Source organism: Syzygium oleosum, unplaced genomic scaffold, assembly GCF_021117445.2.
Source record: "Syzygium oleosum isolate NSW1041296 unplaced genomic scaffold, Sole_v2.1 Sole_v2.57, whole genome shotgun sequence".
Classification (NCBI taxonomy): domain Eukaryota; kingdom Viridiplantae; phylum Streptophyta; class Magnoliopsida; order Myrtales; family Myrtaceae; genus Syzygium; species Syzygium oleosum.
In genome coordinates this window covers 1096898-1118204 of record NW_026607541.1, presented here as the reverse complement: position 1 = coordinate 1118204, position 21307 = coordinate 1096898, and the positions used below count along the sequence as shown (strand labels likewise).

Sequence of the window (21307 nt, the reverse complement as noted above, 5' to 3'; positions counted from 1 at the left end):
TGGATGACGGAAAAACGAATTGATAAATAGAAAATGTTTTTCATTAATTGAAAATAATAAGCTTAGATTGAGAGAAAACGATTTCTGCTTCTAACAATGAATTGTTAGAATGGGAAATCACTTTCTCTGAACTAGCAAATAAATAGAAACTAACCATTTTTCCTTTAGCATAATTTCCATAGAAAATATTTTCCTTTGTCATAAAGTTCTCGGTGAAAAAACAGGCGCACCATAATGGTCAAATGTCGCCAACTTAGATCATTTTTATGGCTAGCTTTGATGCTTCGCTTTAAAATGGAGATTGGAGAATTATAAAACAAGAAGAGATTAGGTCTTGATCAGAAATTGTCACAAACTGTACAAATGAGCTATTAATCCTCGTAATAACCCAGAAAAAAAAACTATTTTGTTCGGGGCTTATTTATACGTTGAGAATTGATTATCATCTCATTTTACTCCTTTGTTGCATGGACATGAATCTTTTCAAATGTCTTTTTAGCATATTTCATATGAATCTTCCTATTTTGAATAAAATTAATCCAGTTTCTAGTTCATATTAAATTAAAAGTGATTCGATAAAAGTTTAAAAAAATACCTAATTGCAATCATTATATGATATGGGAACATTTAATATGTAAATAACAACATTAATATTGAGAGAAAATAATAAAAAAAATCTTATAAGGAAATACTGCACATGAAAGTTAAAACAAATGTAAAAACTTTCACTAATTGCTAATTTGCAACATTAAAACTCATTAAAACTAGGATTAATATTTGGTGCACTGCCAACGTAGGAAAATCGTTACACATTCACTTTTACATGAGTGATATGTGTACTTCTAGTTAGTTTTCTGATCTTATTCTTCTACGTGTCAATTCAACTGTGAATCTGTAACTTATTTTCTAACTGGCAATGGACCTAATAAAAATCCTCAAACCTAAGTCATTTTTCTTTGGCTGATTCGGTTCTCTATTTTCATTTCCTTGCTTTCCTCCCATTTGGGGAGTTTTCTCTTCCGATTTAGTTCAGATCCGAAAGCTTCTCTCTCCTATTTCGGAAAGGTTTCTATCTCGATCTAGTTTAGATATGGGATTTTATTGTGTATGTTTCGAAGTTTTGCTTCCTTCATGTTTCGTTGGTGTACAAGTCCTTTCAAAGGCGATCAGATGAGCTTCGTAAGGGTTTCGCTCTCACCGTTAAATATATGCTTGTTTAACCTTTTTACTATGTACGGCGATGGTTTTGGGGACGCTGAACCTAGGAGTGCACCGCCAAAAGGCAAAGCCGTAGCTATACATGGAGTTTTCGGTGTGTGCTCATTATTGAAGACAAATTCGGTAATCGACCAACCAGTTTGGTTTGAAGAAGTCACAGATTTGTTCGTCGAGCGTGTGATCCCTGACCTTATTCTGATGATTCATTTTGTTATCTGGAGCTTGTTTTGATTTGAAACTGTCTGGGATTTGTCTTGGTTTGCAGTTGGATTGCGTTGTTTTTCTCTTATTTTTTTGTGAAAATGAATGAAATGTTACTTTGACAAAAAAAAAAATGGGGCAAGCATAAGTCCTAATTGCAAGCAAAATGAGTAGAGAATGCATAAAAATAAAAAATAAAAAATAAAAAATAAAAATTACTTCTTGAGAGGAGAATGACTGATTCTTACAAATTAGAGTCCTATGTGTGACTCTACCGGCAATCTTTAAGAAAGAGCTTCGTATTATATATTTATATAAATTAATCTTTTACATCATTTCTCTTTGGTTTCCTTCTATTTCCATACCAACAAACTAGAAAGCACAAACATTCTTCGGGGGTCTCCGCGTCGGTATCGGATGCGTGTCAAACACGGACACGCGATTGATACGTGGTCGACAGGTGTCAAACATCCGACACGTGGGCAGCGCTCCGGACACGCCAGCGACATCCGAATCCAGCATCTCGACGCGTCATTTCAACACACACGGATCAATTTCAAATATTTTCAATAAATGAGGGGTCAAAATGTAAATTCATTATAGGCTCTTTTTCTATTTGTGAATTTAAATTGAGAGAAACAATCATAAAAATAATAATTATAAAAATATTCATTTATCAAGATTTTTTATTTCTTAAGAAATGACGTGTCGACGTATCATGTCGTGTCGGCATCCACAGTTCCCTAAATCGTTCGTGTCTCTCTCTCCTAAGCTAGTCAGAGTTGAAGTCAAGTCGTGTCTCATCACCCCTCTCTCCTTCACTTTGCCCAGGCCACTCTGCTTCCCTCGACCTTCCTTCACCCACCTGCGAAATGCCCCTCGACTTGTCACCGCCGCTCTCTTCTATCTCCCTCTGCCCATCTTCATCTTCTTCTTCATCTTGCACCCGGAATTCCTCGCGCAATTGCAAGCTGACCCATCCATGGCTTCGCCCGAATTTGGTCGACCGGAGGGGACCCGGAGGCCGCGTGCGCTGTCTGTCGACGAGGCCCAAGAGATGGGCGAGCGCGGCGAGAGTGGACCCGGAGGCAGAGGATCTGGTGAGGGTCCTGATGAGGAAGTTCAGCGACAGGGAACCGCTGTTGAAGACGATGGATAAGTACGTGAGGGTTGTGAGGACCGAGCACTGCTTCCTTCTCTTTGAGGAGCTTGGCAAGACTGATAAATGGACCCAGTGCCTCGAGGTCAGTGGTGGTGGTGGTCTCTCTCCCTCTCTGTCTCGCTCTCTGACTTTATATTTGATGGGTCAAAAAGGCTGTTTTTATGCGATTTCAGCTTCTGGGTATTCAAAGTTCGTGTTAGAGGACGGCAAACTAGGATGTAATCTGTATCAGTACGGTCAAATGGCTTAAGCTTTTAGGACAAGTAGGGTGGCGTTCCTTTGCACGTTTGGTGTGTGATGAATGTTCTATGTGAATGTGTGGTGCGCAAACAGATGTTTTTACACTGGCATCCCCCTCTTAGTCCTTATATTAGTCTGTAAAGAAGGAATGCAGATAATGTGGCCTGCTGCAAAGCATGTCATCTCCATGCGTAATTGACAAATGTAGCTTTTGTGACTAAAGATAATCCCATCTGATGAAATGGGAGCAAATGGTTTGCCCTTATGCTGGCATGGTGCTCATGACATAATTACTTCGTGAAGAAATTACTTGATAAATTTTGAACTTCTGTGCGGATTTACCTTAGCCCGATTGAGCAGCTTCTTTACGCCACGTGCGTTCAGGTGTTCAGATGGATGCAGAAGCAGCGCTGGTATGTAGCCGACAATGGTGTATATTCAAAGCTAATTTCGGTCATGGGTAAGAAAGGGCAAACTCGCATGGCCATGTGGCTGTTCTCAGAGATGCGAAACAGTGGGTGCCGGCCCGACACTTCAGTTTACAATGCCCTCATTACTGCTCACCTTCACTCTAGTGACAAAGCAAAGGCTTTGGCCAAAGCTCTTGGTTATTTTGGCAAGATGAAGGGAATGGAACGCTGTAAGCCCAACGTCGTGACCTATAACATCCTTTTGAGAGCTTTTGCTCAAGCTCGAAATGTGGAACAAGTCAATGATTTGTTCAAGGACCTCGACCAAAGTATTGTTTCGCCCGACATATATACTTTCAATGGTGTGATGGATGCATATGGAAAAAACGGGATGATCCGAGAAATGGAGTCTGTGCTTTCTCGTATGAAAAGCAATCAATGTAAGCCTGACATTATCACATTCAATTTGCTGATCGATTCTTATGGGAAGAGGCAGGACTTTGAGAAGATGGAACAAGTCTTCAAGAGCTTACTGCGCTCTAAGGAGAAGCCAACATTGCCTACATTTAACTCAATGATCATAAACTATGGGAAGGCAAGACTCAAGGACAAAGCGGAACAGGTCTTTCAAAGGATGCGTGCTATGAAGTACACACCAAACCACATCACATATGAGAGTCTAATTATGATGTATGGGTTCTGCGATTGTGTTTCTAAAGCTCGGGATATATTTGATGAATTGATTGAATCTAGGAAGGACACAAAAATATCAACCTTAAATGCGATGCTTGACGTTTATTGCATGAATGGTCTACCTATCGAAGCGGACCTGCTCTTTGAGACAGCAAGAATTGCTGGGGTCAATCCTGATTCATCAACATATAAACTTCTCTACAAGGCATATACTAAATCTCGGAAAAAGGAGCTTGTGGACAAGCTGCTGGAGTGTATGGACAGAGCTGGCATAGTACCCAACAAAAGATTCTTCCTTGATGCACTGGGTGCTTTTGGGTCTCTACCTGCTTCTCCAAAATCTGACAGTGCAAAGAGTTCAAGCAGTCCAGAAGCGACTATTAAGGCTTGAGTAGAATTAACTCGTGAATTTGGTTATATGGGTTAGCTCTCTCCATTTAATGGAGCTTTCCAAGAAAGATTCATAATACAAGAACAGAGCAACAATTCTTCAACCGATCCTCTGAGATGTGACTTGCTCTTTTGGTACTGGTATCAGTGGTATGCATATCTTGCTTTCATATGAGTATGCATTGTGTTCTTTTGTCTTTGATGGTGCTTACGTCCTGAAAACTTAATCAAATAAGAATATACCGTGGCAGATATTTGTGTTAATGATCTTTTTCTCTTGAAATAATTAGTGTAACAATGCCTTGAACTGAAGACGTTTACTGGATTTTCTAAGTACTCATGGGTTAAGCACTCAGTTTTTCATTACATGGTTTCTCTTTTGGATCTTGTGTCAGTTCACACCAACATAAAGTTGAAGACACTCTTAAGTGTTGTGTGCCCATTCTTTCAATTTTCACCTATATCTATTGCATTTTCATGCAGTTAAAGTTAGTGGCGAATGCCAAGAAAGGTTTTTAAATTATGACTGAACTGGAGTGTGGAATAGGTATTTTGATCTTGATTTATCTTTTTCGCAACTGTTTTGACCCAATTAATATCTGCCAATATGTGGGACTGTTTGAGCATATATCTAAATATTCAGGTTTATCAATCTACTCTATTCCATGTCAGAATATAAGCATCTAGTATGGCAGAAGCCTAGCCATCTGTTTCAGCTGAACTTGAACTGATGTTTGTCGGTATCTTGTTCTTGTAGCATTAGTTGACAAAAAAATTGACGAAAACAGTCTATTGTCAAAAGAAAAAGTTGATCTGGAGCATGGCCAAAGGATACCAAGGGCTTCCAGCAAAGCAAGCTATTGGGGAATATCAATTTTATGGCCCTTTTTAGTGGCTCAAGTTAGGGGTTTCTCTTCATGCTAATAAGACAGTCTGAGTGTCTATTGCTGAACATGCAATCCTCCTTTTCCTTGTTTTTCAGCTGGCGAGCTAATCTCGTGTTGAAGCTCAACCATTACCCTGTTCAAAATACATGCACAATCCTGCTCCTAACTTAGATTGGATATTAAATTGTGTTTTTTGGCCTATATGGACTTTCTTTGGTACCTTTGCACATAATCTCTTCACATAATTAGCCTGTCCATTGTCCTTGACTTGGACTGATCAATCTTATCTCAAGCATTTGCCTTAATTTGTTGAGTTGAAGTTTTAGCTTATTACTTGACTTCAATTTGAGGTCGGTTGACATCAGTATAGGAACGTGACTTAGCACAACAGCTCTTTCTTTTCTTTTTCTTTTTTTTTTTTTGCTGCCCTTCTGTTGAGAAAAACCCGTTGTGCTGTTTCACATATTTTGGACATCCTGAGTGACCCAAGATTAGACTTATCACTGGAAGTTCCCTTTCTGACCATAGTCCTTAGAATGACCTCCATGTGGCTCTGTTCGTATGAATCATGCCTCCATCACTTTGTGTGACCTTCATTTAAGCTCTTTCACTGCAGAATGTTGCTCAGCCGCGATTGGCAGTGTTGCTCGGACCTCTGTGGATGTAGTAAACCTTTTTCCAATGGGTTCAATGGTACAAAAGCTATTTCGGATGTTATCGGGTCTGACTGGACTTGGGAGGATCTTGCAGCTGCTTTTCTTCAACTGTATGTATCATTAGTTTGCAAAATCCTTGAAAAATTCCCTCGGATTCATACTTCCAATTTTTATTCATAGGATGATCCATCTAGTGCTTTATGTTCTAATGTTGCTCATAAGCTGATATCTTGTCGATTTCCTTTTCATGTTCTTGTATATTCCTGATGTACTCTTGAGAGAAGTGACTAGTCAAATGGAATGGGTTTGAAATATCTTATGTTTGTTTACGAGGGAAATCATGTGGGAATACAAAAATTCACAACCAAACGTCGAATATATGTCCAAAAAGGAGGGAACAATTGCATCATGGAATCTAAAACTTATTGCCTGAAGCACAAGCGAGTCACAAGACATTTTGTTTTGTCCTATCATGTTCTTAAACATGTGGCCACTGTTTAATTGAAGTCCTTTTGTTAACTCCAAATACGCAAATCCCACGCGATGGTCCCATGCAGCATACGAGAGATCCTTTGAATTTTAAGTCGATGGATTTGATTGAATACGTGCTAAGAGCTCGAGAATTTGAAAGATTCAATTGCATTCAGATGTGAGTTGTAGGATTAGCGTCCCTTTTCCCGTTCAGCGCTTCTGAAAACTTCCCGTGTAGGGAAAGGTCAATTCCTTTTACAACACAAGCCCCTATTGAATGCCGGTGTCAAACGGGCCGCAATGATTATGACAAAGCCGGGTAACATAAAAGCAAACTCGCGAACTCTAACCGCGTTAGCATGTCGTGTCAAAAATCATCACCAATCACATCTAGCATTGTGCACATGAGAACCCATGAAACTGGTAGAAAACGAGATTAGATAGGCTCCACGTTTGGCATTAGAAGTCCCGAGAACTCAGAATCGATGAGTTTTAAGACAGTTTCGAAGGTATGAGACCAACACACCTGTATCTTGTGCAGGGTACCTTCTACGGTATAATCTTCTAAGGTTCTCTCGTATTTCACTGCAAAATCCCTAACTCTCTTCAAGGTACTCTCTAATGTGATATCAATTAAAAAGGATCCAAAAAACCGAGAACAAAGTAAAGAGAAATGATCATATGCTACGACTTACAAGGGAGTACACTATGCAAGAACAAGATAAATTTTACAATTAGTCATCGACCATGGGATTGACTCGATGCTCATAATATCTGATCCATTGATGCCAGCAACAGTCCTAACTGATAGACAAGGGTACAAATAATTCGAGTGATGCAATATCTTTCAGCCTCTCTTAAGAGGGATCCAAATCCAAACAAGAACTTAATGAATAACAATAGAATCATATGGAATTCGACTGGTTCAACCAACCAAAAAATCTGAACTGTTACTGAAACCAACATTATGGACTTGATCGCGATGTCGCCCGGTCATATCAAGCATTTTGACCAGTCATCCCATAGGAAGCATCTCATTCCAAGGGAATTATTACTCAGATTACTGGATGCTCACTTGTAAGCAGAAATTGAGTAAGTTTTCACCATACAGAACAACCCAATCTATCCCCTGAGATTGCTCTAACCAGCTGGAGTACAGTAAAATTGGAATAGCAATCCCCGGTAATAAACCAAATATCATATCATTACTAAGCAAAGTTGCCGGGCTTGAATAAAGCATGCACCTTCATCCACAGAGTGCCTAATTCACATTCTAAAAGTACAGTAGGCAATTTTTTTTTTCGGCTGCAAAACACTCTGTTTTCCTTATCGTTACATCCACTGCAATCTTTCACTCAGTATCAATCCCTTGTTTAAGGGAAATTGTCCAAAAAGTCATAAACCTATTGTACGGAGGCCGATTTAGTCCTAGACCTTTCAATTGTACCGATTTAATCCTAAACCTTTTGACGATTTGCCAATTTAGTCATAATCCTTTCCATTATAACAATTTGGTCCTAAACATTTTAATGATTTGTCAATTTAGTCATAAACCTTTTGACGATTCGCCAATGCGGTCCTTCCGGCCAAATATCCAAATAGATGGTTTAGGACTAAATTCAAAAGGTTTAGGACTAAAGTGACACAAATAAAGGTTTATGACTAAATTGGCAAATCGTCAAAAGGTTTATGACCAAATTGGCACAATCGAAAGGTTCAAGACTACATTAAATGCCGTATAATAGATTTAGGACTTTCTGGACAATTATCGCCCTTGTTTAACTTATCCCTACAGCTCCCACCAATCATGTTTACCATTCTCAATCCTAAAAAGTAAATCCCTTGACATAAGAGAAATGACACATAAATAAAGAAGAAGAAACAAACAAGCCAATTTCCAAATGGCATAGTGAGTCCCAAAAACACAGGCATTGGGAGATTGCATCTCCCTCAAACCAAATGCTAAGTCCATGAAAACAGACTTCAGATAATGTAACAATGACAGTGGTTTCCCCCTCAGGGACTGGAAAGTACCTAAGTTCTAGTGATGCTACATGAGGAATGTTCTCATTTGAGCGTTGGTAGAGCATTCCCAGATTTCCCAATTTCAAGAAAGCATCCAGTACCATTCCTCCCGGGGAATGTTAGGATCATTAAGGACTTGCTAAGAAGTTTCCACAGAATGCTTGCACGCAACTTCAACAAATAAAGTGTAGTTCTAAAAACACTTTCTGGTCTTACTAACAACTCTAAAATGAACAATGTCATTGTATGTGGCAGCTTCCCATCACTCTAATCTTCGAGGAGTCTTTTGGAAAAGATTGACAAACAAATGCCATAGAATAAGTACATATTAATCATGAGAGCTCTGTTCAAGTGTCCATTCATTTTGCAGTAGTTTTTCCACATTTACCATATGACAAGCTTATACAAGATGCTCATGATCTATGGCTGGAATTTTGGTTCTAATACCTTAAAATCATTCAGGTTACAACAAACCCCAGCTTAACACATAAATTGTTGCCAGAGAACTTTAATCCCTAGAACTTTCTGCAAAAGCTTTCACAACCGACATTCCCAACCCTACCCCCCAAAAACAATAAACAAACATTGATCTTTCTATGACTACTTGCTAAATCCTTCTTTCTCCAAATGCTCCCAACCGATGAGCAATTTTTACAAAGAAAAGGAGAGGGGAAAAGAGGCAATGTTGACCCTGCAGGAGTCTATAAACCTTGCAAGTATGTATAAATCATGTTCCTGTCAATAAATAAGCTAACTATCTCATGGACGGGAGAGGTTTAACACTTACTAGCACTCTGGCTTAGACCAAAAATACTGTCTTCGCACCACCCAAAAAGGACAAACTTAGCTTTCTCACAGCATGTGAACCCACTCAACCAGCAATGACAGATGAGCAGTCAGCCAAGCAAAAGAAGCAGGACCCACCCACATCCCACTACCTGATTAACCCTCAATTGGATTTATCATTATCCTGATTCTGTTAACTGGCAAGGAATACAGGAATTGCATATCACAAAGAAAGGTGTATGAATCGGTTTTAGTTTGGTCGAGAAACACAGATTTGTACTTATGACCAACCAGTGAGGAGATTCTCCATTTTTTTAATATTTGATGTAAGCATCAGACTTCTCTAGTCCTCAATCCACTGAAGCATAACACCATAATATAACCAAATACCTCCTGCTTCTAAATCCCAATTCTACTATAATAAGGAAATATTAACCTCATATTCGCTTTGATTTCAGTCTAGAAGCAGTACAACTCCATATAGTCCTTACTAATAATACAACCAAGAGCGGTCCAGAAACCAATTCAGACACGCCTAATTCATCTTATACGTAATTTGTCAAGCTAAGAGGCATTTTCACAACTATCTGAAATCAATAAACGGGAAGCTTCACCTGTCCATCTAAAATGTCGGAATTTTCCAACAACTTTGATGCAGATTAGGGTCTGCACATATTAAGGATGCTCAGATTGTGACTCAATAAGCTTTTTATGGTTTTTCGTAGACTGGGGCTTATATACAGTCTATGGATTTGTACTTGCAAAAGAGAACTAGCTGAAAGTTTCATTTTCAAATAACGAATTAGAAATGAGTGCAGCTATATGATTCTGAAGAGTGAAGTCAAACAATGCTGATGTAAAAATATTTCTTACTTCAACCATCTTTCCCGGATATATGTATGTAAAGTGATAACATCCTGATATTAATGGCAACCTGAACATCTGTGACAGAGCCTTAGTAGCTCAATACCGACAGGTTCAAGAATTGATTTTCAATAAGACTTCAAAACACAGGTAACTTAAATAATCATATCATAATCTAACTCATCAAGTACCCTCAAGTATGGTATCGGTATCCACAATTTTAAAGGGGAAAAAGTATAAAGTCACATTTTGCAGATTGCTATATGAACAAGTAGAACATGTATGGATAAAAGGTACGCGGCTGTAACCAAATTCTCACCTAAGTTCTACTTCTAATATATTAGGTAAAGAAAAAATTTCTTCAATAGTCCTATTTACTTGCCCATTAAATGCTGACCGTTACTGTGCATAGTTGCATAATCTATCTAAAAAATACTATTTGGGAGTATGAAATAGCAAAATAATTAGATAGGATCAAATATCAAGACCAGCATCACTATCTAAACAAAACAAGTAACACAAATAGCAAAATCATCTGAGGAATTGTTGTAGAAAAGAAAAGGGGTGTACAACAAAATTAATATGGAGTTAATTTTCGTTAAAAAGTGAAGATGAGTCTTACACAATAGAAATATGAGACAATTTATCCACAGGGGGAGAGAGAAAGAGAGAGAGTGACAATGAATATTAAGTTCTACAAAGGAATGTAAAAGGCACTCCGCCAACCCATCATGGAAGAGCAAAATCATTCCTCAAGTTCAGCTGCACTTTCATCTGCATATGGAAGTCCAATAATGTAAAGACCAAAAAACAAGACAAATTCCCCCTTAAATATAAAAAAAATCAAATAAAAAGTGTATAACGAACAAAAAAATTCAGAAGCAGAAACAACTAACAAGAATCCACAAGGCAGCCTAAAAAAGGAATAATTATGTCCAGGAAGATGGAAGAAAGCCACTGCTGCTTTCCTCAAGTAAAATGGCACCCCAAAAATCACAAATAATATGGCAGATAAATTTGGAGGCAGAAGAGTGAGAAATTGCATTGACAAATTTGGGAGAAGAAACAATTTAGTCGGAAAAGTTAATAACCTAAAACGCATTGACCGAGCCAAAGAAACAACACCCCTTAAAGCAAGATCATTAAAAAAAACAAAATGGTCCGGGTGATGCGGTTGCATCCGAAAACCCCCAACATGTAGAAAACCCCCAAGCTGGTGAGAACTCAACTTCAAGCCTAGCTTTACTAATTGGCGAATGCAGCTTGAAGAATGGGTACTATGTACTTCATTGGGTCAAAGAAAGTGGTTGAATTGAAGCCCAATAGGAGTTGTATCAATGGGAGGTCGAGTGGAGCTGTTCTCGTGCACTTTGGATACCTTTTGGTAATTTTACTTGGTGGCTACGGTTGAAGTACGAGATTGCACAACGAGATTGCACAAGATTCATTCTAGTTTCCTATTTTGAAGATTTTATTTTGGGTTATTTCCTATTCTGGGATTTCCTCTTAGGTTTGTTTCCTAATTTGTTGTTTCCTATCTTAAGTCCTAGTTTCTCTTTAAATAAGGGTTCGGCCTACATTGTAAGGGGTTGGTGAATGAATAAGAATTCCTCTGAGTGAGTTGATTCAAATTCTTAGGCATCTTTATCCTAAGAGAGTGGTTTCTCTTTGGTGGTGAGCCGAAGGTCCTTTATCCTTGAGTTGGTGGCGTTGCCTTTATGCTCTCGGTGGTGAACCTATTCAAACTCAATCGAATCTGTGGCTGGTGGTGCGCCTTTAGGCCGTGGTGAAGATTGTTCTATCCCTCTCGGTGAAGATCCTTGGTTGGTGGTCTAATCTTTACGCCTTGGTTCCTAATCGAATCTTTACTTTATGTGCTGTTTGGATGCTTTGTGGAATCACTCGCCCACGCACGCATCAAATTGGTATCAGAGCACAGGTTAGTTCATCTTGAGTGATTCCTTTGCTGTTTCACACATCAATTCGCAACATGGAAGGTGATGTTCCAAGAGGCATGACCTTGGAGCAAGCGCACGACGAAAGGAGAGATCGTGCCATCGAGAGTCTCCAAAGACAGATGGAGCGCTTATTTGAGCGCCTAGACCGACCCGCAAGAAATCCTTTCGCCCGTCAACACCGAGATGAGTCCGAGTCTCGAAGTTCCCATGGAGATTCAGAATCCGATGAAGAAGATTCAAGTGCTTCAGAACCTCAAGCACGGAGGAGAAGAGGACGGCATACACGAGATGACCGTGACATCAAAGTTGAACTTCCTGAATTTGCCGGTAATCTTAATCCTGATGAATTTGTTGAGTGGATGCACGTTATTGAGCGAATGTTCGAATTCAAGTCCTACTCGGATGAGAAGAAGTGCAAGGTTGCTATCTTGAAGTTAACAAAGTATGCTTCACTATGGTGGGAGAATGTGAAGAACCAGCGAGTTAGGGAAGGCAAGAGCAAAATCCGTTCTTGGGGAAAACTCAAGAAACTCATGAAGAAGAGATTTTTGCCCGATCATTATAGGCAAGATCTTTTCCTCAAGATGAATACTCTCAAACAAGAAGGATTGAGCGTTGAAGAATACATCCGGGAATTTGAACAAATCATGATGAGATGTGATATTCCAGAATTGCCAGAACAAAGCATTGCTCGGTTCCTTGGTGGCTTGAACAGAGATATTGCTGATTTGGTTGAACTTCAACCTTATTGGGCCTTTGAAGATGTTTGCAAATTAGCCATGAAGGTTGAAAAGCAACAAAAGCGCAACAAGTCCTCAACAACCAGATTTGCGCCAAAAGGAACATCCTTCTTTAAAGGTGCTTCTTCTACCAAGCCTAAGGACCAACAAAGGACAAGGGCGAGAGAAAAGCAATTTCGAACCTCTTAAAGGGTTCTCGGCCAGAACCGAAGGTGACAAAAGAAAGTGCTTCAAGTGCCAAGGCTATGGACACTTCCAAGCTAATTGCCCAAATCGGCGAGTTATGACTCTTCAAGAAATTGATGAGATCAATTCATCACTTCAAGAAGCCGAAGATGGTGCTGAATCCGAGGGAATTGAAGAGAACGTTATGGAGGTTGCTGATGATGGTGAACTATTGGTGATCCGGAGAGCTTTGCACGCCATAATTTCTCCTAAGGATGATGGACAAAGGGAGAACATCTTTCACACCCGTTGCACCATTAACGGGAAGGTGTGTTCAACCATCATTGATGGAGGGAGCTGCACCAATGTTGCGTCGACTACCTTGGTTGACAAATTGAAGTTGCCAACGTCCAAACATCCTGAGCCATATAAACTTCAATGGCTTAGCAAAGGAAGCGATCTCAAGGTAACCAAACAAGCCTTAATTTCGTTATCAATTGGAAAGAACTATCAAGATCAGGTTTTGTGTGATGTTATCCCTATGGATGCATGCCACTTATTGTTGGGTAGACCATGGCAATATGATAGGAAGGTCGTTCATGATGGACATAAAAATACTTATTCGTTTAACAAGGATAAGAAGTGCATTACTCTCACACCTTTGCATCCGACTCATATACTTAAATCTCAACCTGGGGAGGGAAACACTAGTAAGGAAAATCTGTTCTTGAGTGAAACACGGGTTGAGAGAGCTATTAGCAAGCAGAAGAATGTGTTTGCTTTGCTAGTGGTTGAAAAGAGTGAGTTAGAGCGTCCCATACACCCCAAAATACGTTCTTTGTTAAGAGACTATGCAGATGTGTTCCCGGAGGATCTACCACCCGGATTACCTCCAATTAGAGGCATTGAACATCACATCGACTTTGCTGCCCTAGTGCCACTTTACCAAACAAGGCGGCTTATCGATGCAATCCGGAGGAAACCAAAGAGGCTGCAAAGACAAGTGGGTGAGCTCATCAAGAAAGGGTATGTTCGAGAAAGCATGAGCCCATGTTCCGTCCCGGCTCTACTTGTCCCCAAGAAGGATGGTACATACCGCATGTGCGTTGATAGTCGAGCGATCAACAACATTACCATTAAATATAGGTATCCTATTCCTAGACTTGATGATATGCTTGATGAGCTATATGGTTCTATTATCTTTTCAAAGATAGATTTGCGAAGTGGATATCACCAGATTCGAATGAGAGATGGTGATGAATGGAAGACGGCCTTTAAAACCAAGGGATGACTTTATGAGTGAATGGTTATGCCATTCGGACTATCTAATGCCCCTAGTACTTTCATGAGGTTGATGAATGAAGTTCTTCGACCTTATATTGGTCACTTTGTTGTTGTTTACTTTGATGACATTCTTGTGTACAGCAAAAGCGAAAAGGAACATGTTTCTCACTTGAAACAGATTTTTGAAGTCTTAAGGCAACAAAAGCTCTATGGAAAGATGGAGAAGTGCCAATTCTTTTCTTCTAGCCTTGTCTTCCTTGGATATGTTGTTTCAGGAGATGGAATTTCCGTTGATCAATCAAAGGTGCAAGCAATCAAGTCTTGGCCAATTCCTAAGTCAATTTCTGATGTGAGGAGCTTCCATGGACTTGCTTCATTCTATCGTAGGTTTGTGAAGAACTTCAAAGACTATTTTGGCCCTCTCACGGAAAGTGCTTGAAGAATAAATCATTTGAATGGACAAAGGCTGCTCATAATGCTTTTGAAGCAATCAAACAGTGGTTATGTGAGTCTCCTATACTTGCTCTCCCCGATTTTAACAAGGTGTTTGAAGTTGAATGTGATGCAAGTGGAGTTGGAGTTGGAGCTGTCCTAGTCCAAGAACAAAGGCCATTAGCTTACTTTAGTGAAAAGTTGGCGGATTCAAAGAAGAACTACTCAACTTATGATAAGGAGTTCTATGCCATTGTTAAAGCTCTTGATCATTGGAGTCATTATTTGAGGCCAAAACAATTTGTTCTTCATTCTGATCATGAGGCATTGAAATACATTAGTGGTCAACACAAGTTGAATTCGAGACATGCTAAATGGGTAGAATTTCTTCAATCCTTCTCATTTGTTTCTAAATATAAACCTGGCCATACTAATGTTGTTGCGGATGCTTTGTCAAGAAAATATGCTATGCTTGCTGTATTGGACTCTAGAATCCTTGGATTTCAATCAATGAAGGGATTATATTCTGAGGATGAAGACTTCTCTCCAATCCTTGAGAATTGCAAGCATGGAGCTCAAGGTACATATTCTGTCCAAGATGATTTTCTTTTTAAAGGAAATCGCCTATGTATACCAAAGAGTTCTTTTAGAGAGCTCTTGATCCGAGAAGCGCATGGAGGAGGCCTAGCTGGTCACTTTGGTATCAACAAGACACTTGAGGTCCTCCAAGAGCACTTCTATTGGCCAAAGATGAATGGAGATGTACATGCTGTCATCTCGAGGTGCGCAACTTGTCAAAGAGCCAAAAGTCACTTTCATCAAGGCTTGTACACACCACTTCCTGTCCCAGTTCAGCCTTGGGAAGATGTGAGCATGGACTTCATTGTTGCTCTTCCACGCACTCAAAGAGGGAAAGATGCGGTCATGGTGGTGGTTGATAGGTTCTCTAAGATGGCTCATTTTGTACCATGCCACAAGGCCGATGATGCATCTCATATTGCTGACTTGTACTTCAAAGAGGTTATCCGTCTTCATGGAGTACCTAAGACTATTGTTTCTGATCGTGACTCTAAGTTCTTAAGTTACTTTTGGAAGACATTGTGGGGAAAGCTTGGAACAAGACTCCTATTCAGCACGGCTTGTCATCCCCAAACCGATGGTCAAACGGAGGTAACCAACCGTACTTTAACCACTCTACTTCGTGGTTTGGTGAGTAAGTCTTTAAAGGATTGGGATTTGAAGCTTGCGCATGCTGAATTTGCTTATAATCGATCTCCTAGTTATACTACGGGACGATCACCATTTGAAGTTGTTTATGGCATTAATCCTCTCACTCCAATTGATTTGATTCCTATTCCATCTAACTCTCAAGTGAATTTTGATGGAAAAGAAAGGGCTGAATCTATGAAGAAGCTCCATGAACAAATTCGTGCAAAGATTGAAAAGGCTAATGAGACTTATAAGAGGAAAGCAAATCAGCATCGCAAAGGAATCCATTTCAATCCAGGTGACCTTGTGTGGTTACACTTAAGGAAGGAAAGATTTCCTTCTCGCCGCAAGAACAAGCTCATGTCAAGGTCAGATGGTCCATTTAAAGTTCTTGAACGTGTTGGCAATAATGCATACAAGATTGAGCTTCCTGGAGATTATGGAGTCTCGGCCACTTTCAATGTGGGGGACCTTGCACCATATTTAGAAGATGAAGACCTTGGAAGATTTGAGGGCAAATCTTTTCAACCTGGGGAGAATGATGCGGTTGCATCCGAAAACCCCCAACATGTAGAAAACCCCAAGTGGTGAGAACTCAACTTCAAGCCTAGCTTTACTAATTGGCGAATGCAACTTGAAGAATGGGTACTATGTACTTCATTGGGTCAAAGAAAGTGGTTGAATTGAAGCCCAATAGGAGTTGTATCAATGGGAGGTCGAGTGGAGCTGTTCTCGTGCACTTTGGATACCTTTTGGTAATTTTACTTGGTGGCTACGGTTGAAGTACGAGATTGCACAACGAGATTGCACAAGATCATTCTAGTTTCCTATTTTGAAGTCTTATCTTGGGTTATTTCCTATTCTGGGATTTCCTCTTAGGTTTGTTTCCTAATTTGTTGTTTCCTATCTTAAGTCCTAGTTTCTCTTTAAATAAGGGTTCGGCCTACATTGTAAGGGGTTGGTGAATGAATAAGAATTCCTCTGAGTGAGTTGATTCAAATTCTTAGGCATCTTTATCCTAAGAGAGTGGTTTTTCTTTGGTGGTGAGCCGAAGGTCCTTTATCCTTGAGTTGGTGGCGTTGCCTTTATGCTCTCGGTGGTGAACCTATTCAAACTCAATCGAATCTATGGCTGGTGGTGCGCCTTTAGGCCGTGGTGAAGATTGTTCTATCCCTCTCGGTGAAGATCCTTGGTTGGTGGTCTAATCTTTACGCCTTGGTTCCTAATCGAATCTTTACTTTATGTGCTGTTTGGATGCTTTGTGGAATCACTCGCCCACGCACGCATACAGCCATTCAGAGAAAAAGCATGAAAAGAAGTTCACTTCACGGACTTACTTATTACAATAGTACAAGCAAGATATATTCTCAGGGATCAAAACTTTTATGGTATATGCAATGAATAAAGTCATTCTTGACAGAATTAGTTGATACTAGAAATCCGAGAGATGGCAAGATAATTAAACATGTAATATGACTGTAATTTTTTAGTGAACAGCATCATAAGTGATGAAAAACTTTAGAGTCAGGAGAGTAATCTTAGAAAGATCTTCAACATGCATAAATTTCTCAGAAAGAAGCTTTGACATCATCAAGAGGTCAAGCAAAAATCTATTGTTTATGTTGACAATTGAAAGACATATACTAGGTCACAAAATATCGAACTTAAATAAATGTCAGGGCTGACAAATTGATTGGTTCAAGGTAGCAAATAATTGGAGCACGGAAGAGAAAATTCTGGCAGAGGAGTGAAAACGAAATCCACAAGCCCTACCCAACATTAAAAATATTAGTAGAGGTTAACGGATGGTTAAAAATTCAAGAGAAGATGCAACGAATTTAATGGAAACTAAGAATGATGTACAAGAAATAGATATAGGTCCATAGCTATTGCTGTCAAAAAATTTCAAAGACAAACATTGTAGCATATTTAAATGGGAAATAGGTGTCAAGACCATGGAGAACCATGGCCAACAGTATAAAATACTCTAATTCTGTTTAAGAAACAAAAGAAGATATCCTCCCTTTTCAGCAAAAGAAATTGTTTAATGCCTTGAAAGAGCAAAGCAGACATATAATTCATCCTTAACCAATCATATGATTATCATAGGTAAGGATAAATAATATGGTTAATACCACGAAAAACCCCAAACCAGTACATTTGTGACAAATTTACCCCACTGACACGGATTTCCACGTGGACTTACCATGTCATTGCCATATGTTATCCAGCTCAGCAATTTCACGGATAAATTTGACAGAAGCTAAATATGTCACAAATGTACCAATTTGGAGTTTTTGGTGACCCAAAAATTAATTTGGGGTAAATTTGTCACTGGTAACCAGTTTGGTGTTTTTTGTGGCATTAACCCTAAATAATAATAACCACACGACATACTTAAATGTATACGGCGAAAAAAGGGGATCCTCATAAACCAAGTCGCCTGACAAATTACTGAATCGAATGCATGCAAGATACATATGAAGAGAAAAGACCTACTAATTAGTCAAGTAAACAAAGCGTATCCCGGGAAGAAATTAGTTCTTTGATATAATCACATAACCCTTGAAGTTACAAAAATGAGTAGCAGAATTCATGGAGAGACCAACATAATTAGGACATGGCCCAAAAGATCAAAAGCAAATAGGGAAATACATATTAAAGGTGCAAAGGAAAAACTAGCCTGAAAAGCACGTTCAAGCAAAAAGTAAGCATCATCAACACTATATAACCATACACTCAAATGAATGCTAGACATGGTAAGATACTCTAAGAATAAGTTCCTCAGAAGAGTAAGTAGTAACAGCAATGTTGTAGAACAAGGCAGTAAGACCGCAATCAAAGAAAAAGTTCTTCAATAAGCTCAGTAACCAGGACGTAATGCTCTCTGACAATTTTTCTATTGGTATTCCATAGAAGAACATCCTTACCATATAATTGAGCAAGAAAATTTGGGAACTACCATGACCAGAAATACTCTGGTTCATTCATTAAGAGTATCAGTAGCAAGACCAAACGATATGCTTTTTCAGCATAATTCGGCAACTTGCACCCCAAGGAGCCAAAAGAAGCAGCTCAAAGCAGCTTAATGATATGTAGCATAAGAACAGAATCTTCATCTCCAAAATAATTAAGTTTGCTTTAATATTGCTATTTTCAGAGGAAAAAAATCACTTTTTTTCTTTAAAATAACGAGTGCATAACCATCTGTTCAGCACATTTATAGAAAAGGAATTTTACATGAAAATCACATCGAGGAGTCAATGATATACAACAACCATAGCAAAGTTATACTTTTCCCTATGCAAGAGAAAACAAAAGGAGCCACCTAACAAACAAAACATGATAGCATGACAAGCAACTAACTCAGTTAATCCCACCCTATGGTACTCCGAAGACTTTTGTAACGATGTTTCTGGAAAACCACCGAGGGTGAGCTCATTGTCTAACATATTACCGCCACAGAGGAAAGATGGCTTTCTTTAGTGTTGCAGCTAGTATATCTTCTGCCGCCAGCATAACGGAGTGGCAATTCATATCGCATTACGTATCTTGCAGCTAATTCAACTACCCTAGATGTTTCAGAGCTTCATAATGAGGGCAAATAATGCATTAACTAAAATAAGAACAGAACATACTCTTCCTTCCACCCTACCAAAAATCCTAAACAAGAGAAAGAACTTCACTTGAGAACACATAGGCATACAAACAGAATGTACAGAAGCTAAAGAAACTACTTGATATAATTCATACCAAGTCTGTGTGGGAAACCCACTGGAAGATGCACCACCTCCCTTAGCCCTAAACGGAGCCGTTTGCTGTGCGCTCTGGGGCATATTTGCTGCATAAAAATGCTGCAGCCCCAGCTGCGGCACAGAACTCGACCCGCCATAAGCTCCAAGCACTGAACCTCCAGCTCCACCACCAACGACCCCGGATTGGGTCGCCGCCGCCATTCCTTGACCTAAATTTCCCTGGCTCAACGCCAACATACTTTGATTCAAAGCGCCGGCTATTGCCGGATTGACAAACCCTAAGGCACCAGGGTTTGCTAACAGCCCTCCGTAGATCTGGTGCAAGCCGGGATACTGATTCAGCACAGACAAATTCTGAGCAGCAGTGAATGCCGGAGCCAGAGCTGGACCTGGAGCCCGAGCCGGAGCTGGAGCCCGAGCCTGAGGCTGCCCCCGCACCTGATTTTTCCCTTTCACCTCAGCGCCCGCGCGATTCACATCGACCTTCTTCACTGCCGAGTTCGAATCCCTCGACACGCCGGTGCCGCCACGGCCGATCGAGGCCAACTGGCACGACACGACCCGATTGTCGATCTTCTTCTTCGGCTCCTTCAACGCCTTCACGGCCCCTTTCCGCGTCCTGAACAGGACGAACCCGTACCCCTTGGACTTCCCCGTCGCGCGGTCGGTCACCACGTTGCAGTCCTCGACATCGCCGAACGACGCGAAGGCGGCGGCCAGGGACTGCGGCGTGGCCTCCCAGGCGAGACCGTAGACGAAGATCTTCCGGTGGGCGACGTCGCGGTCGGCGACCTCGCGGATGTGGCCGTAGAGGGCAGGGTTGGCGAGGGCGGAGCTGGTGATGAGGTCGACGAGCTGGTCCTTGGTGTAGGGCTCGAGGAGGGTCGGGAGCTTGTCGGAGTCGGGCTCGGAGTCGGAGTCGGAGTCGGGCATGGGGCGAGGGCGCTGCTTCTTGGTCTTCTTGACCTTGAGCTTCTTGGGTGTCATCTTGGTGGGGTCTTTGGAGAGTTTGAGCTTCTGGGTCTTGTTGCCCGTCTTCGCCATGGGAGAGCAGAGAGGGATGGCGAGCGAGTTAGCAGCTGCCGACGTCGATGGTGTCAGCTTCGTCTCCCTCGTTGCGCCCTCTCGCTCTACTGGGTTCGACCGTGGATGAATTCTTGTCCGAAGGCACGGCGTTCGCCGCTCGCTATGATTCGATCCAAGATTTACCAAGAAATCGACTTTTCATCAGTCGAGACGTGTCTTTTTATCGATTGATGCCCCATGCCCGACAGATGTAAGGCAAACAACTGTGCACGAGCATGTCTGAGGTCTGCCGGGGACGCTCACGTGTGGTCGGAACAGTTGTGAATTTATGGTGTTTTTTCGAAACCGGTTCTCAAGATTAGGAGGAAGAACTTGGAAGCCAAACCTGATCGAACGATGTGGCGGAGCGAACTGGGTCAGGAAGAGGCTCTTGGGTTGAACGGAGAAGGAAGAGAGAAAGCTCGCCGGAGGCGGAGGAGAAGAAGAGATAATAAAAAATTAAGATTAATACCACATTTGTACACTTATGATAAATTTACAATAAACTAATTAAATCTCAAACTTGTATATTTGCGATAAATTTACCATTCGTTTGTTTCCGTTAAATTTTACTATCAAATTACTGAGTTGAATGACAGTGACAATTGACGACCGTACCAATTTGAAGTTTTAACTCTCTGTTTGCCAGTTTGTGGCTTTTCGTGATATTAATCCAATTTAAGGGAAACTAATAGA

General features: G+C 40.5%; 2 protein-coding genes across 4 annotated transcripts; one reads left to right on the top strand and one right to left on the bottom strand.

Moving 5' to 3' along the window:
• Window positions 1-2177: 2177 nt before the first annotated feature.
• On the top strand, window positions 2178-6171 carry LOC130136991 (pentatricopeptide repeat-containing protein At4g39620, chloroplastic-like). Of its 3 annotated transcripts, none has more exons than XM_056307667.1 (3): window positions 2178-2663; window positions 3206-4455; window positions 5818-6171. In XM_056307667.1, the coding sequence occupies exons 1-2, from the start codon at window positions 2292-2294 to the stop codon at window positions 4313-4315; spliced, it is 1482 nt and encodes a 493-aa protein (XP_056163642.1). In that variant the 5' UTR covers window positions 2178-2291; the 3' UTR covers window positions 4316-4455; window positions 5818-6171. The 3 variants fall into 3 exon arrangements, with proteins under 3 accessions (XP_056163642.1, XP_056163640.1, XP_056163641.1); XM_056307665.1 differs by having other exon boundaries at window positions 3206-4464; XM_056307666.1 differs by having other exon boundaries at window positions 3206-4464; window positions 5072-6171.
• Window positions 6172-10570: 4399 nt separating this feature from the next.
• Window positions 10571-21056, bottom strand: LOC130136993 (UBP1-associated proteins 1A-like). The gene is made up of 2 exons (XM_056307668.1): window positions 19545-21056; window positions 10571-10777 (listed from the first exon to the last, which is right to left on the bottom strand). Coding segments are annotated over exons 1-2 (1047 nt in total). The 5' UTR covers window positions 20591-21056; the 3' UTR covers window positions 10571-10776.
• Window positions 21057-21307: the final 251 nt, after the last annotated feature.

Excerpts from the sequence above, each read along its gene's own strand:
- LOC130136991 (XM_056307667.1), top strand. The coding sequence starts at position 2,292 with ATGCCCCTCGACTTGTCACCGCCGCTCTCTTCTATCTCCCTCTGCCCA. Across the intron at positions 2,664-3,205 it reads AATGGACCCAGTGCCTCGAG|GTGTTCAGATGGATGCAGAA; the intron begins GTCAGTGGTGGT and ends ACGTGCGTTCAG.
- LOC130136993 (XM_056307668.1), bottom strand. The coding sequence starts at position 20,590 with ATGGCGAAGACGGGCAACAAGACCCAGAAGCTCAAACTCTCCAAAGAC.